This window comes from Podarcis cretensis (genome assembly GCF_951804945.1).
Source record: "Podarcis cretensis genome assembly, chromosome: 8".
In the NCBI taxonomy this organism is placed as follows: Eukaryota; Metazoa; Chordata; class Lepidosauria; order Squamata; family Lacertidae; genus Podarcis; species Podarcis cretensis.
The window spans coordinates 59,369,960-59,384,169 of NC_137177.1; the positions used below are offsets into that span (position 1 = coordinate 59,369,960).

Genomic DNA, 14,210 nt, shown 5'->3' on the forward strand with positions numbered 1-14,210 from the left:
ATCAGACAATCAACAGAGACTAGTCAAAATGTCTCTGCTCTAAGTGAGGAGAGTGCTGTCACACTCAAGTCCTATTTGTGCGCTTCCCATAGGCATCTGGTTGGCCACTGTGAGGATACTGGACCAGATGAGCCACTGACCTGAACCAGCAGGGTGCTCCTTATATTTTTATGTTCTGGAAATGGAGATTTTGAGATAATTTCCTTGTAGGGATGTGATGTCCAGATCTGATGGCTCCTCCAGGTCATTGGCAAGGGGGAGATTTGCTGGAGGGTCATATTCTGAACCCTGACACATGGTGAGCAGCGAGGAGGAAGTGCAGAAAAAGATCACCCACTGTTTCTCATAATGCTGGAATTTCTGGACATCCAAGTATGCTGAATGTTGGAAGATTCAGGACAGACAAAATGAAGTACTTCCTCATGCAGCGCATAGTTAAACTATATTATGCCAATAAAGGCTGAATGAATGAATAAAGGAATGAATGGTTAAACTATGGTTGCTCCCAGAGGAGGGAATGATGACCACCAACTTAGATGGCTTTAAAAGGGGATTCGACAAATTTATGGAGGATAATGCTACTTATCTTATGTAGCAGAACTGTAATGATGGACCCTTGAGGCTAAACCTAATATACCACAGGGTTTTCTGAGTTTGCCCCAGAAGTGTGGGGGCTGGGGCGGGGGGCAGAGAGAGATGCATTTTTTATGAATTCAGGTATGCAGATGTTTTAAAAATGGCCCAGCTGCTCTCAATTTTTCACATCTGTCCTCACCCTAATGCAATTCCATTATGTAAATTCCAGCATTTGCAGCAGCATGGTTAATGTTGCAGGGCGAGGTTCCTATTCACAGTAGAGGAAAAGATAATCCACAATGCAACAGATAATAGCTGATTGAACCTTGCAGAATACAAGCTGTTCAAGAGATGCTTAGTCCTGTATCCGAAAGCTCCAGCTGCATTTCGTTAGAGGAATGCCGGATGTGGATTCTTAGCAGGCTCTCGTAATGAATAAGCTATTCACATGTCAGTGTGGCATTATGCTTATCTTATATGTGGCCAACATATAGAAAAGCAAGCCATTACCAGGATAATTAAAAATAGAATGGAGCATCTCCTATCTGTATCCACGCCAGAAGCTGATCTGAATCTCTTCCGTGATAATTTAAGCACCTTAAAAAAAACCCCCACAACAATTCTGCATGGTAAAATGGAGCATCTCAGTCATGAAAAATTATGATGTGATTCCAATCTCCTTCCCCCTCCCCCCCCCCCAGAACAGAGACGATAGTTTTATAACTATAGCAGCCTTTTCCCCATTGGCAGCGGGCGAAAACAATTCCTACACATTCTGAAGGCAGAAAGCCTACAATGGCTACGAGAATAGTAACATAATAAGGCAATCATTATGTCATTGTCCTTGTGTGCAGGGAAAATGCAGGCACTGATTTTCTAATGCGCCATCCCTACCAACAATTTTGTTTAGGTTCATGACATAAGGTTGGCCTTGTGAAACTGAGGGGTAGACCCACGGAGGCTGGCCCGTAAGGGTGAATAGGGTGCTCCCCCACCAACCTCAGGGTGCATTCAGACGTGGAGACGATTGCATTAGATTTCCTGATTCTGGCACTTTTGTCCCATTTTCTAATGTTCCTCTCACACTGCAATACTTGTTGCATTTATGAAGCTGAGGCTTTTTGACCAAGAGTCTGGCATGTTGCTCTAAATTTCATTCACGTCAGAATCTACTTAAGAGGGTTTTTTTAGGAACATAAAAAGCTGCCATTAGTCCATTCCTAACCCTACCTAGAGATGCCAGGGATTGAACCTGCGACCTCCTGCTTGCAAAGCAGATGCCCTACCACTGAGTTACGGCCCTTCAGGGTTATGAGAGCCCTGAGCTCTACCAAATGGAGCTAGGTACAAAATAGTAGATGGGAGATGGGTGGAACCGGGTGCAAAATGGTGGCTCAGAAAGGAGCCCCAACACTACCTCATGAGTCATACACCAATATGAATTCCAGTAACAGCCAATGTAGTGTAGTGGTTAGAGTAATGGGCTAAGACCTGGGAGATGGGGGTTCTAGTCTCCACTAAGTCATGAAGATCACTGGGTGACCTTGGGCCTGTCACTGTCTCTCAGCCTAACCTACCTCACAGGGTTTTTGTGAGGGGAAAATGAGGAGAGGGGAAACCATGTATGCCACATTGAGCTCATTGGGGGAGAGATGGGATATAAACATAACAAATAAATATAAGTGTGAACCTTGAGTTGTTCAGGGATTCAAACAACTTAATTTGGAAGGCTGAAGAGGCATCCTTTTGTCGATATTGTTGAAACAATTCAGAATCAGAAACCCTTGCAGATCTGCTGCAAATCAGCTATCAGTAGATTTATCTTTGGACCATCATAATTTCGCCCGCACACAGAAAGATACTGTTAAGCTCCTCATCCAAAGGAAATCCATCTAATAGTGTTGCTGTCATGCAACCGCACAACACTTAGTTTTCAAAAAGGCCCACTTCCCAGTCTCCACTGCAGGGCCGGTTACTGTCACAGACAGAGTACTAAGCTAGACAAAGCTTTGCTGTGACCAATGCCAGATTTAGGGTGGTGCGGGCGGTTCCCCTGCACAGGGCACCAAGCCAAGGGGTGTGTGCAAATTAATAATAAATAAGGAACTATTGTGAAAACAAGAAATATACAGGAAGCGCCAACTTTTGTCCTCGTCCAGGGTGCCATATTACCAAAGCCCGTTGCTGCTGCTGTTGCTGGGACGAAGCGTGGCAATGTAACTTGCGCCGCTCAAAACTCGCCGGCGAAGTCAACGAATGCAGGTTACAGATACAGATGCATTTCTCAACCTGCACATTGCCTGGAATTACATGCTCTTTGAATAAAGCCTTCCACGGCTCCTAATTGCTTAATTAGGGTGCAAGCTGTCTGGGCTTGCCTTGTAGGAGGACTGTCACGCTCCATCCCACAGGTGGCTGCATTAGAGTTGCGGATAATGTCGCACGTTTAGATATTCCTTGTCTGACTCACAAGGGGGCTGCCAGGTTTAATTAACGAAACTTTGCAAAGTCATTCCCAAGCCTCAGATGTGGGAGAATGAAATGCCGTTTTTGCCATCACTGCTAAAATACCCCCAGCTAAGCCGCCAACAGACATCATACCTGAGCATTCAGGATGCTGATAAGAATCGCCTTTGATGGCATCTGCACGTCAAAGTCTGGGAAGCTTTTAGAGCATAAATTCAAATGGGTTGTTTGAGGTCTCAGTTTCTAGTGTTTCCTACTGAGACTGGGGGTGCGGGGAAAGGATGACTTTGTTGAAACAGACACAAGAGATGATGGAATGAAGGAGAAATGGGCGGCTGCAGACGATGTCATTAATGCCAACACTGCTTTAAGACCACAAGGGAGTCCACTGTCCTGGCATTTAGAAAGTAGTGAAATTAGATCCATAAATGTCTGAATATGTCTGGACGTCAATGGTTTTTTTTTTAAATTTTTTTTTTTTTAAAGTCAACAATGATTGTTGGGATGGGAGGAGAAATTTGATTCAGTTCACATTTAAATGCAAAATCACTTAATTCACATTTTGCAAAGCACTATATGAACCAAAACATATTGCAATGCAGTTCCCCAGCCAAGTGATGTGTACCAAAAAAAAGTGTATTGGGGAGGAGTGTGCATATAAATGTAAAAATAATGTATTATGTTTGGGAAAGTTGCTTTTCAAACATGTCATGTGTATATTAGAAAAAACTGCATATAGTACATATGTGTATATTAGGAGACATTTGTGCTAAAATGATGATGACCTTTCATTAGTTTTTTTTTTTTTTTAAATCACAGACCGATGTGGAAATATAGAGAAATTAATTTAAGGTTGGCAAAATGAAAAACTGAGAAAAAGTGAAAATGTTGTGTTTGCCCATTTCCACCGCAGACTCACCATCTTAAAAAATGCAGGAGACAAAGGGAGGTGGAGTGAAAGAGAAATTTGTTTTGCACTAGCTGACATGGGGAGAGTTAAAGAAAGAGAAAAAAATGTGAAGATGTTAACTAACCTGGGACTAGGAAAGAGAAAATCATGTGGTATTAAGAAGCTTGCACTGAACTTTATAATCCTGGTACATGGAGTCCTCCCCCCCCCCCACTTTTCTTACATGTGCATCAGCATAGTTTTGTTGTTTTGTTTTAAAAAGTGATAAGCCTGCCCCCCCTTAAAAGCACTAATTTATAATTACCACCCCTGACATTCTTATTTCTTTCCTTATTAAAATGTTTATATTTGACCTTCGGGCCTCAATATACTCCCCCTGCCGAAGGGTTTTGCTGAAGTCAAGTGATAATTGTGACATGCAATGGCATAATTAGGGTAAAGAAAAGCCTGTAAAACATACATCAGATTTCTAGAGGAAGATTGAATAATCTTTGATTTGAAGTGTGGAAATCAATTGCAGGCATGAAGAAATCCTCCTTTCTTGTCAAATGAAGAGAAGCCCAGCTATGTGGTCAGTGGCTTGGGTTTAATAACGCAGAAGCTGAAAGACATTAAAAAAAAACACAACTTGAGAAATCTGATCTTTTAATCCTGTCTTCTTTTTTGCTGTTTGTATACGGAATGAAGGAGATTGATAAGAAGCCATTAAAAATGTGTATGTTACTCAGCAGGGCTTTTATTTGGGAACATCTAATATTCTTGGAAATTTGATTTCTTCTCCTTCTAACAGAACACTGTCCCTTACTTAGTGTGAATCCAGTAATTCAGATTTGCATGGATTATTTTGGGCGGGGAGAGGCTGGCCCACATAGAAAACTGACTTCTTTCTACTGATTCCTGGTCCATCTACCTGAGGGCTGTCCACAGCCTCCAGGGTTTCAAAGGATTGTCTGCCCCTCTCCTCACATGGAGATGATGTTTGGGATTGAACCTGGGTCCATCTGCACTCAAAGTATGTATGTGCTCTACCACTGAGCTATGGTCTGGCTTTGGAGAAGTGGAGCGCTCAAATCTCAAAGAGAGCAGCGAGAAAGAGAAAACCTGGTGATGCGTTTCAAGGCAACGTTGCCACCTGCAAACACATATGGGGGATTTGGGTCATGTAGCTTCTTATCCCCCCCCCCCACCAAACCCAGTGCATCGCTACACTGCAAACCCTCAGGGGCTTGTATCCAATTTAACTATCATGGTATTTCTGTAATATTTACATTTTGAAGGGAGCTGAGATTTCTCTGTTATAAATCCCTAGCTTCCTCCCAAAGAACTGCAGCTCCTAAAATTCTTAGTGGAGAAAGAATAGCTTTGAAATCAGATTTACAACACCGTCCTGTCTTTGTGTTACGCCAGCTGGATGAAGTTAGAAATGCTACTAAACCCCTTACACCACCATTAAGTCCCAAGTTATTCTGCTGGAAGGAAGTTACGATCACATATCTTTGGGGAAGTGAAAACTCTTATGCTGTTTTAGCTAAGGCAGCACTGGTGGTGGTGGGGATGACGATAACTGTGCAATTTTGGGGGTCTGGTGCAGGAGCATCAATTTGGTAACCAGTTTATTTCTCCCCTCCCTTACAAGCATAAATTTATGGCAGCGAAAGAGCTAGCAGAACTAAATTCATAGAACTCAATCAACAATATAGTGTGCTGGGCCCGGGGGTAACCCTTGAAACACAGTCCAGGACCAGTCCAGAATACAGAGGTTCTGCCAAGGCAGGATACCAGGCAGGAAACCAGGCAAGGACAGGTACAGGCAGGATCTGGCATACAGCAATGTTGCTCCCGCAGGGTCTGTCAGCCTTTTATATTTGTTGGGGTAACGGCTGGTCCTGATCCCCTGGCAACTCTCCTCCCTGTTTGGCCCGAAGGCGAGCACTCCTCCATCGAGTACTCAGGTCTCTCCTTCTCTCAGACCTTAGTCTCTGCAGCTCGGGAGACGTCGGTGGGTTATTAGACCCAGGGGCTGCCTCCCCTGACCCAACCGGTAGTGGAGCAGCTGTAAGTGATGGCCCAGCTGAAGGCAACGAGGTAATCCCAGCATCTGGAGCCAGGGCAGGCTCAGGCCTCTGACTCGGCCCAGCTGGTGTTTGTTGAAGGGGGAACCTGTGCAGACTGGGACTCTTCAGGATCAAGCCCCAGACTTGGTTCTGATGATGCCTGAGGCAAAGGATCCGGTGCAGACTGAGACTCCTCTGGTTCCGAGTCCAAGCCCGAGTCCCAGGCCATCACATATAGAAAGTTGCTCTTCCTGACCACTTCCTACATCTTCTTCTTCTTCGGCGATCACTCGTAGCCGAGTAAGATTGTCTTCCATAAACACGGTTTTAACAATGAGTCCATAAGTGACTGTGGAGGCCAATTCTGGATCCACATGTCCTTCCACAGTTGGGACATTGGTTTCCAGGTGGGAGCTGATCACGGTGTGGATTTGCCAAGCGTGCCTTCCTCCTAGCATGTTTCTCCCTTGCGTCCTGAGTTCGTGTGTCTTCAAAGCCCATGACACCTTTGGTAAAGGCTGTTCTTCAACTGGAGCGCTCGCAAGCCAGTGTTTCCCAGTTGTCAGTGTTTATACTACATTTTTTTAGATTTGCTTTGAGACAGTCTTTAAACCTCTTTTGTTGACCACCAGCATTAAGCTTTCCAATAGAGTAGTTGCTTTGCAAGACGATCATCAGGCATCAGCACAACATGACCAGTCCAGCGAAGTTGATGTTGAAGAATCATTGCTTCAACACTGGTGATCTTTGCTTCTTCCAGTACACTGATATTAGTTTGCCTGTCTTCCCAAGTGATGTGTAAAAATTTTTGGAGACACTGTTGATGGAATCTTTTGAGGAGTTGGAGATGACGTTCATAAGTGGTCCATGTTTCACAAGCATATATTAAGGTTGGTAGTACAATAGCTTTGTAAACAAGCATTTTGGTTTCCCTGCGAATGTCCTGGGTCCTCAAACACTCTGCACTTCAGTTGGGAGAAAGCTGCACTTGCAGAGGTCAGGCAATGCTGGATTTTGGCATAAATGTTGGTCCTTATGGAAAGATAACTGCCTAGGTAGGAGAAGTGATCGGCATTTTCCAACATTACACCACTGAGTTGGATTTGTGGCACTGCAGAAGGGTTACTTTGTACTTATTGATGCAACACTTTGGTTTTTTGGATGTTGAGTGATAGTCCAAGCTTTTTGTAAGCTTCTGCAAAGATATTTAGGATGGTTTGGAGGTCATCCTCAGAGCATGCGCACACTACGTTGTCATCAGCATACTGAAGCTCTATGACGGAAGTTACGGTAACCTTACTCTTTGCTTTCAACCTGTTCAGATTGAAGAACTTTCCATCTGTTTGATATATGATTTCTACTCCGGTGGGTAGTTTCCCTTCAACCAAATGTAAGATCATGGCAATGAAAATAATGAATAGAGTTAGGGCAATGACACAACCCTGTTTAACACCTGATCCCACTGTGAATGGTTCACTTTGAGAGCCATTGTTATCTGCGATTGTTGCTGTCATATTATCATGGCTACCATGATAATGCATGATTATACATAGGATACCAACAGATCATTAAGATACCAATGATCTGTGTCAGTGTTGTTAGCAAAGTGACTTAAATTATGCAGGTGGAGTTCAGACAGCAAAGAAAACCTGATAATGCTTTATTGAGGAAAGCTGAACAGAAACAGTGTATACCGGTAATTTGAGGAGAAAGGCATAGGGAAGTTTTCTCTTTCTTTCTTCAGGCCTTGTACATAGCAGGGAGACATTCAGCCATTATCCATACACACGGGAGAAACTGGGCAAATTAAATTAATTTGCATTTATTTTCTTCCGAAAGAACTTTTGGAGCAATCAAGGCTCATTTTGAACACAATCTTAACTACCCTATGTTTTCCGAACCAAATTCTACCTCCAACTTTCTAAGCTATTATCTATGAGCCTGAGTACTAGTATTAGAAACACTTTTTTTTATTTTTAAAAAAAGCGAGAAAAGGAAAATGATAATAAAACCATCACAATGCCTAATTCTGGAACTAATTAGTAGACTCCATGAGACTCTTGAGAGTCCCATGGACTGCAAGAAGATCAAACCTATCCATTCTTAAGGAAATCAGCCCTGAGTGCTCATTGGAAGGACAGATCCTGAAACTGAGGAAGACTCCCTGGAAAAGACCCTGATGTTGGGAAAGATTGAGGGCACAAGGAGAAGGGGACCACAGAGGACGAGATAGCTGGACAGTGTTCTCGAAGCTACCAGCATGAGTTTACCAAACTGCAGGAGGCAGTGGAAGACAGGAGTGCCTGGCGTGCTCTGGTCCATGGGGTCACGAAGAGTCGGACACAACTAAACGACTAAACAACAACAACATTCTTTCACAGCAAAATCACAGAATATAGAGAACAAAAGTGCTTAAAACTGAACACCTCAAAATTGGGGGGGGGCTCACTTTTTATTTAGTTATCTTTAGAGAAATACATGACATTTCATTACTGATGTCAAATGCTGACAGCGTCTCGGTTAAATTTCATGCTGCATATTCCCAATATTGAAGGTTCAGCAGCATAATGAAAATAATATTGATATGGTTCAGTATTTAATCATGTGCTTTCCCCTACATTTTAAAAATTAATGATAATAAAAAATAGATGTTGAACATTGCATTTCAGTGCAATTGTATAATAACAATCTGATCAAGGGGCGCATCTGCCCATGCAGTTTAAAAAGCAAACAAACAAACAAACACACACACACACACACACACACACACACACACAGAGGAAGTTGTCTTCTCCTGGTTAGACCATTGGTCCATCTAACTCAGAAGTTTGTATCTCAGGGGTAGACAATGCAGCATCCTCCAGATGTCACTGAGGTATAGCTCCCATTAACCCTGACCATTGGCCATGGTGGCTTGGGCTGATGGAAGTTGGCATCCAATAATGTCTGGAGGGCACCACACTGGGTATCCCTGGTCTACACTTACTGCCAGCAGCTGTCCAGTGTTTCAGACAAGGAATATTTCCAACCTACCTGGAAAAGCCACGGATTGAACCTTGGACCACTGAGCTATGACCCGCCCCCATGCAGCTGTGGCTCTTAAGTTTGCATCATCAGGGGGAGGGGGAAATCTGCTGCTCACAAACCTCACAGAAAGTCGTGTGTGTGTTTTACAGACAGCAGCCCATCAGCCTTTCAGTGCCGCGTCTTCCCAGTTACCAGTTCCAAATCTATATTTTATGGTGCGTATCACATATACTTATATCCCCTGTGCAGAATCATTAATCTGCTCCCTGGCTGTGCAAGCTACTTTCTGAATATTTTATCATCTCTCATTCTACTTCCAAACTAATGTATATTTACAAATTCAGCCTCCTACGGGCAGACCGATATTGTTTTCTTTCTGCGTTTGAGTGCCAAGGCACAGGCATCCGATATAGATAGAAGCATCTATTCCCAGCCACTTTTGTTGAATAGAGAGAACCAATCCTATCTCATGCTGTGTGGGAGAAGAGGGGGACAGGGACAATTTGCATAATGCAAACGCGGGGGAAATAGTCAGCAAATGGGGGGGGGGGGAGCAATACATTGCTACATACCAAAGGGCGACTTATCTTTCAGCAAGCCCTTCCTGAATCCAAATAACACTTCAGTAAAGTGGTATGGAAGTGATTTTCTCCCATAGTCTATACTAAGGTTACCAGATGTCCCCGTTTCCCGGGAACAGTCCCCGGATTTACAAATCAGTCCCCAAACAAAATCCGATCATTCCTACTGAAGTTGAAAAGTGTCCCCGGATTCATTGAAAAAAATCTGGTAACCTTAGTCTATATCCTTATTCACTAGGCACTCACAGGCAAAGAATACCTAGGATACATAGGAGGTTTTGCAAACAGCAGATCTCCCTCCAGCTTCAAATGCAGCTTATCCAGTTAAAAGGTTAGGAACAAGGCAATGGGAAAAACCATAGACCAGAGATTCCCCAAGTATGGTCAGCTGGCAGTGGTGGCTGGTGCCCATTGGAACTGGTGGGGCAGAATGTGCAGAGGCCAACAGTAGGTGGAGCCAGAGAGTCAATGACCGATGGAGCCATCTAATTCTACTTTTGTCCCATCCTCCTCCTTCCTGTTGAGCTCTGTAGGAGCGAGGCAGAGACTATGGAGGAGGAAGTTGACAGGCAGTGCCACCTCATTGGACTTGTTGTAAATAAGAAGGCAGCTGGGCTTGGAGGAACCAAGAATGAGGATGGTGAGGAAGGGTCCCACTTGCCCTAATGGACTGCCTTCCACAGGGTCTACAAGCTTCTTTCAGGTGGTCCATGACAGTGACTACAGTGGTTTTTGCACCATAAGGACATAAGAAGAGCCTGTTGGATCAGACCAATGGCCCATCTAGTCCAGCATCCTGTTCTCCCATTGGTCAACCAGATGCCTGTGAGAAACCAATGAGCAGGACCTGAGCACAAGAGCACTTTCCTCTCCTGCAGTTTCTAGCAACTAGTATTCAGAAGCATTGCTGCCTCCAACTGTCTTATCAACTTGTCTAATCCTTTCAAAGTCATCACTGCCTCCTGGGGCAGTGGGTGGGAAGAAGTCCTTTCTTTCATCTCCCCTGAATCTCCCAACATTCAACTTCTTTGGATGTCCATGAATTCTAGTATTATGGGGTGGTGGGGAATTTCTCTCTCCACTCTCTCCATGCTATGCATAATTTTATAAACTCCTATCGGGTCACCTCTTGCTCGCCTTTTCTCTAAACGAAAAAGTCTCAAACGCTGTAACCTTTCCTTATAGACGAGTAGCTCGGGATACAAATGGATTGTGGCTAATGTCATGTGTACTTGACTTTAAACACCAGTGGTAGGAAGTGCGCTGGAGCCAGAGAAAGCAGTAACGTCTACACAGCCTATGTTCCTGGATCAACACAGTGGAGCAGTTTAGTTGTTATGTCAAACCATGCTTTTCCTTTACATAAATGAGTGACAAAGGACCTTGCGTTCACATGCTCATTCCTCCCTTCACACACAACCATTCCTTCTCTCGAAACAAAGCTTGAAGCAAACCAGTAGCCAGTGGCTACTGGTAAATATATTGCCTCCACTATCAGAAGTCGTGTGCCTCTGAATACCTGTTGCTTAGGATTCATGAGTAAGAGATGACTATTGTGCTCATCTCCCACTTGTGGGTGTGCCCTAGATATCTGATTGGCCACTGTGGGAACAGAATGCTGGACTAGATGTACCTTTGGCCTCATGAAGCAGGACTCTTGTGTTCTCAAGAACTACCTAAAGGTAAATAAAGGTAAAGGGACCCCTGACCATTAGGTCCAGTCGTGACCGACTCCGGGGTTGCGGTGCTCATCTCGCTTTATTGGCCGAGGGAGCCAGTGTACAGCTTCCGGGTCATGTGGTCAGCATGACTAAGCCGCTTCTGGCGAACCAGAGCAGCGCACAGAAATGCCGTTTACCTTCCCGCCAGAGCGGTACCTATTTATCTACTTGCACTTTGACATGCAAACTCAGCCAGTTTCTCCAAGAACTTGCTGAGACACCTTGATGTTTAGCCTTGGTTCAGGAGCATAGTTTTGATCTCCTTCCCAGGTGCTGACTCTTGCTTTGTCTTGCCCTGAGAATCAGGAACTACTGACCTTCCTTTGCTCACGCCATCACCCTTCCTCAGTGGTGGAAATCCCTGTGGATCATGACAGTCTAATGGTAGGGCTGACTCTCAGCTGGCTTAGATGGGTAGAAGCTGCCCCTCTGATCTCCTGACCACGCACCACACATGGCTTTGAAGGCCAATTGTTCAGGGATTTAGATGTCAACTGGTGGGACAGGTTCACAGAGGAGGATGTGGTACTTTTGAAACACTGGTGTTCTGCAAAGGCTCTCTCAAAGACAAATGCTGATTCTGGCTAAGTAGGACAATTAGTCTTCTCATTCTTGTTCAAATTTCCTTATGTGTCTAGCTTGAAGGAAGCTCCCACCCCACCAGCTGTCATCTGCACCCAGCACAAAGGCCAGTTTCTTGGAGGATAAATTTAACTTCTAATGAGAGCAAAAGCAAATTTATTCCATACACTGTGTGTGCTGTTCTAAAATTGCTCTTTAAAAGCTTTTGAGCCCAGCATAAAGCAAAGACATGTGACAATGTTAGAGTCTTTTCCTATCTTTTCTTGGTGGCCTGACTGTTAACTAAGGCATGTGTATTTTCTATGGAATTAAAGCATGCCAAGAATAGATTTGTGTGATATGCAAAAAACCAAAGAAAGAAGCTGCCTGACTGTTCTTTCTTGGGACATTTTAACAGACACTAGATACTCTTGTTACTTTGATCCAGAATAGATTTGAGGCTGGTTTCTAGAGATAAAAGTATTTTTGTTTTCTATTATATTACCCCTGTTATTGATTGACCAACAGAAGGCTACCTTAGCTTTGCCTTCATATTCTCCAGCACACAATTAAAGGGACACCATCAAAGCTACACACACACACACCTTCTGAGATTTCACTTTCTACTTCAAATCAAATATTTTGTTTTTCATACGAATAACAAAGACCCTAGAACTGGCATCCCATAATGGACCATGATTCTCCTCATGCCAAGGTACCTCAGAGGAAAAGGCTGGGAGCTTGATTTACATATAACACTGCAATCCTATTTCCACTTCCCTGTGAATGAGCCCCACTGAATTCAATGGGACTTACTTCTGAAGTCACGTTCACACCATTTAAAAGCACATTTATAGCACACGGGAACTGTAGTTTACCTCTCACAGAGATACAGTTCCTGGAACCCTTAACAAACCACAATTTCCAGGAAGTTTTAAATGTGTTTTAGATGTACCATATGGGTGTGATCTGAGTACAGGCGTGTATAAGATCACATTGAAAATGTCCCTTCTAAGAGCAAAGGGAATGTCATCATCCTGTTTCAAGGGGAGATGACATCATCCTGTCTCTGCCCATTAAAATAGTTTTGGTTTGTATGGACAGTTTGATTCTGCTGCTTTAATTAATTTGCTTCTTGATTAACTGGTTATTTATTACATTTTATACCATCCTTCTGCCAAGGAGTCCAAACCTTTAGCATGACATGTAACAGGGCAGGCAAATGCAACTAGGGAAAATAGTTTTATTTATTTATTAAAAAATATGTACGTGCGACCAAGCACGTACGAATTTGCTGCCAAGGAGTGTGGTGGAGTCTCCTTCTTTGGAGGTCTTTAAGCAGAGGCTTGACAACCATATGTCAGGAGTGCTCTGATGGTGTTTCCTGCTTGGCAGGGGGTTGGACTCGATGGCCCTTGTGGTCTCTTCCAACTCTATGATTCTATGATTCTATTACCAACGCACATAAAATATCAAGGTGGTATACAGCGTTATTTTTCTAGAGAAAGAGGTGTTGGAACTCACCGTGTATGCCTCCCTTGTTCTTTTATAATGACAACAGCGCCCACCTGAGAGGCTCTGGAACTGGGTTCTGGCAAGTTCTGGTTGGAAAAAAGCAGTGGCGGTATACGACAATGTATACAAGTACAATGAAACATAAAATACCAAGTAATCATTAAAATGACTGGCTAATCGGGAAAATTTAAATAGTTGCATAGGCCTGTTGACATGAAGAGGTCTTCAAGAGACAGATGAAAGTCAAAAGTGAGGGTGCCTGCAGAATCTCTGCCAGAAGTCTCACAGCATGGGGCTGGCAAAAATCAGTGACTGATGTCTAGTTGAGGCCAGTTGGGCCTCTGTGACACAGGGGACAACTAACAACACTCCTCTGAATAACCTCTGTGACTGAGCAGGGATGGAATGGCTCAGGCCCTTCCTGAAGATACCCTGGACTGAAACTGTTCAGGGCTTTGGGTGTTAACAGAAGAGCCTTGAATTTGGCCTGGTGGCATATGGGCAGCCAGTGCAGATGTTTCAGCAAAGATGTCACATGCTGTCAGCACAGCTTCTCCTGCTGAACATACTTGGAGGTACGGCTGTAGGAAACAGCTCAGAGCTTGCTCAGATTGCCCCTTCAAGGCAGCCCTATTAGGTCAATACTGTGGCTGCTGGTTAGCCTCATAACAAGAGATGTAGTAGAAGCCTTCATAGTAGGGCTGTCTTTCAGGCAGCCTGATCATTCAAATGATTTTTTCTGATTAGAGACACACAGGAGGGGTGGGGCTCTTTGCCATAGCAATACTTTTGGATTAGG

The 14,210-nt window shown here is 43.9% G+C and overlaps 1 protein-coding gene and 1 long non-coding RNA gene across 11 annotated transcripts in view; one reads left to right on the top strand and one right to left on the bottom strand.

The window, feature by feature from the left end:
• Window positions 1-14,210, bottom strand: part of LOC307223104 (uncharacterized protein) — a 131,459-nt gene that overhangs the window by 76,045 nt on the left and 41,204 nt on the right. For 8 of the 10 annotated variants that reach the window (XM_079988950.1, XM_079988948.1, XM_079988949.1 and 5 more), the window contains exons 2-4: window positions 13,421-13,497; window positions 4,863-5,024; window positions 4,413-4,553 (exon numbers count right to left, since the gene is read on the bottom strand). The exons of 1 other annotated variant lie outside the window; for it this stretch is intronic. In XM_079988950.1, the coding sequence (XP_079845076.1) occupies window positions 4,517-4,553; window positions 4,863-5,024; window positions 13,421-13,497 (276 nt within the window). In that variant the 3' untranslated portion in view covers window positions 4,413-4,516. The remainder of the gene's footprint in view (window positions 1-4,412; window positions 4,554-4,862; window positions 5,025-13,420; window positions 13,498-14,210) is intronic. One more of the 10 variants, XM_079988954.1, reaches the window with a different exon arrangement.
• The window catches only part of LOC307223135, a 66,930-nt gene that overhangs the window by 14,677 nt on the left and 38,043 nt on the right, over window positions 1-14,210 (top strand). The gene's annotated exons all lie outside the window — the stretch shown is intronic.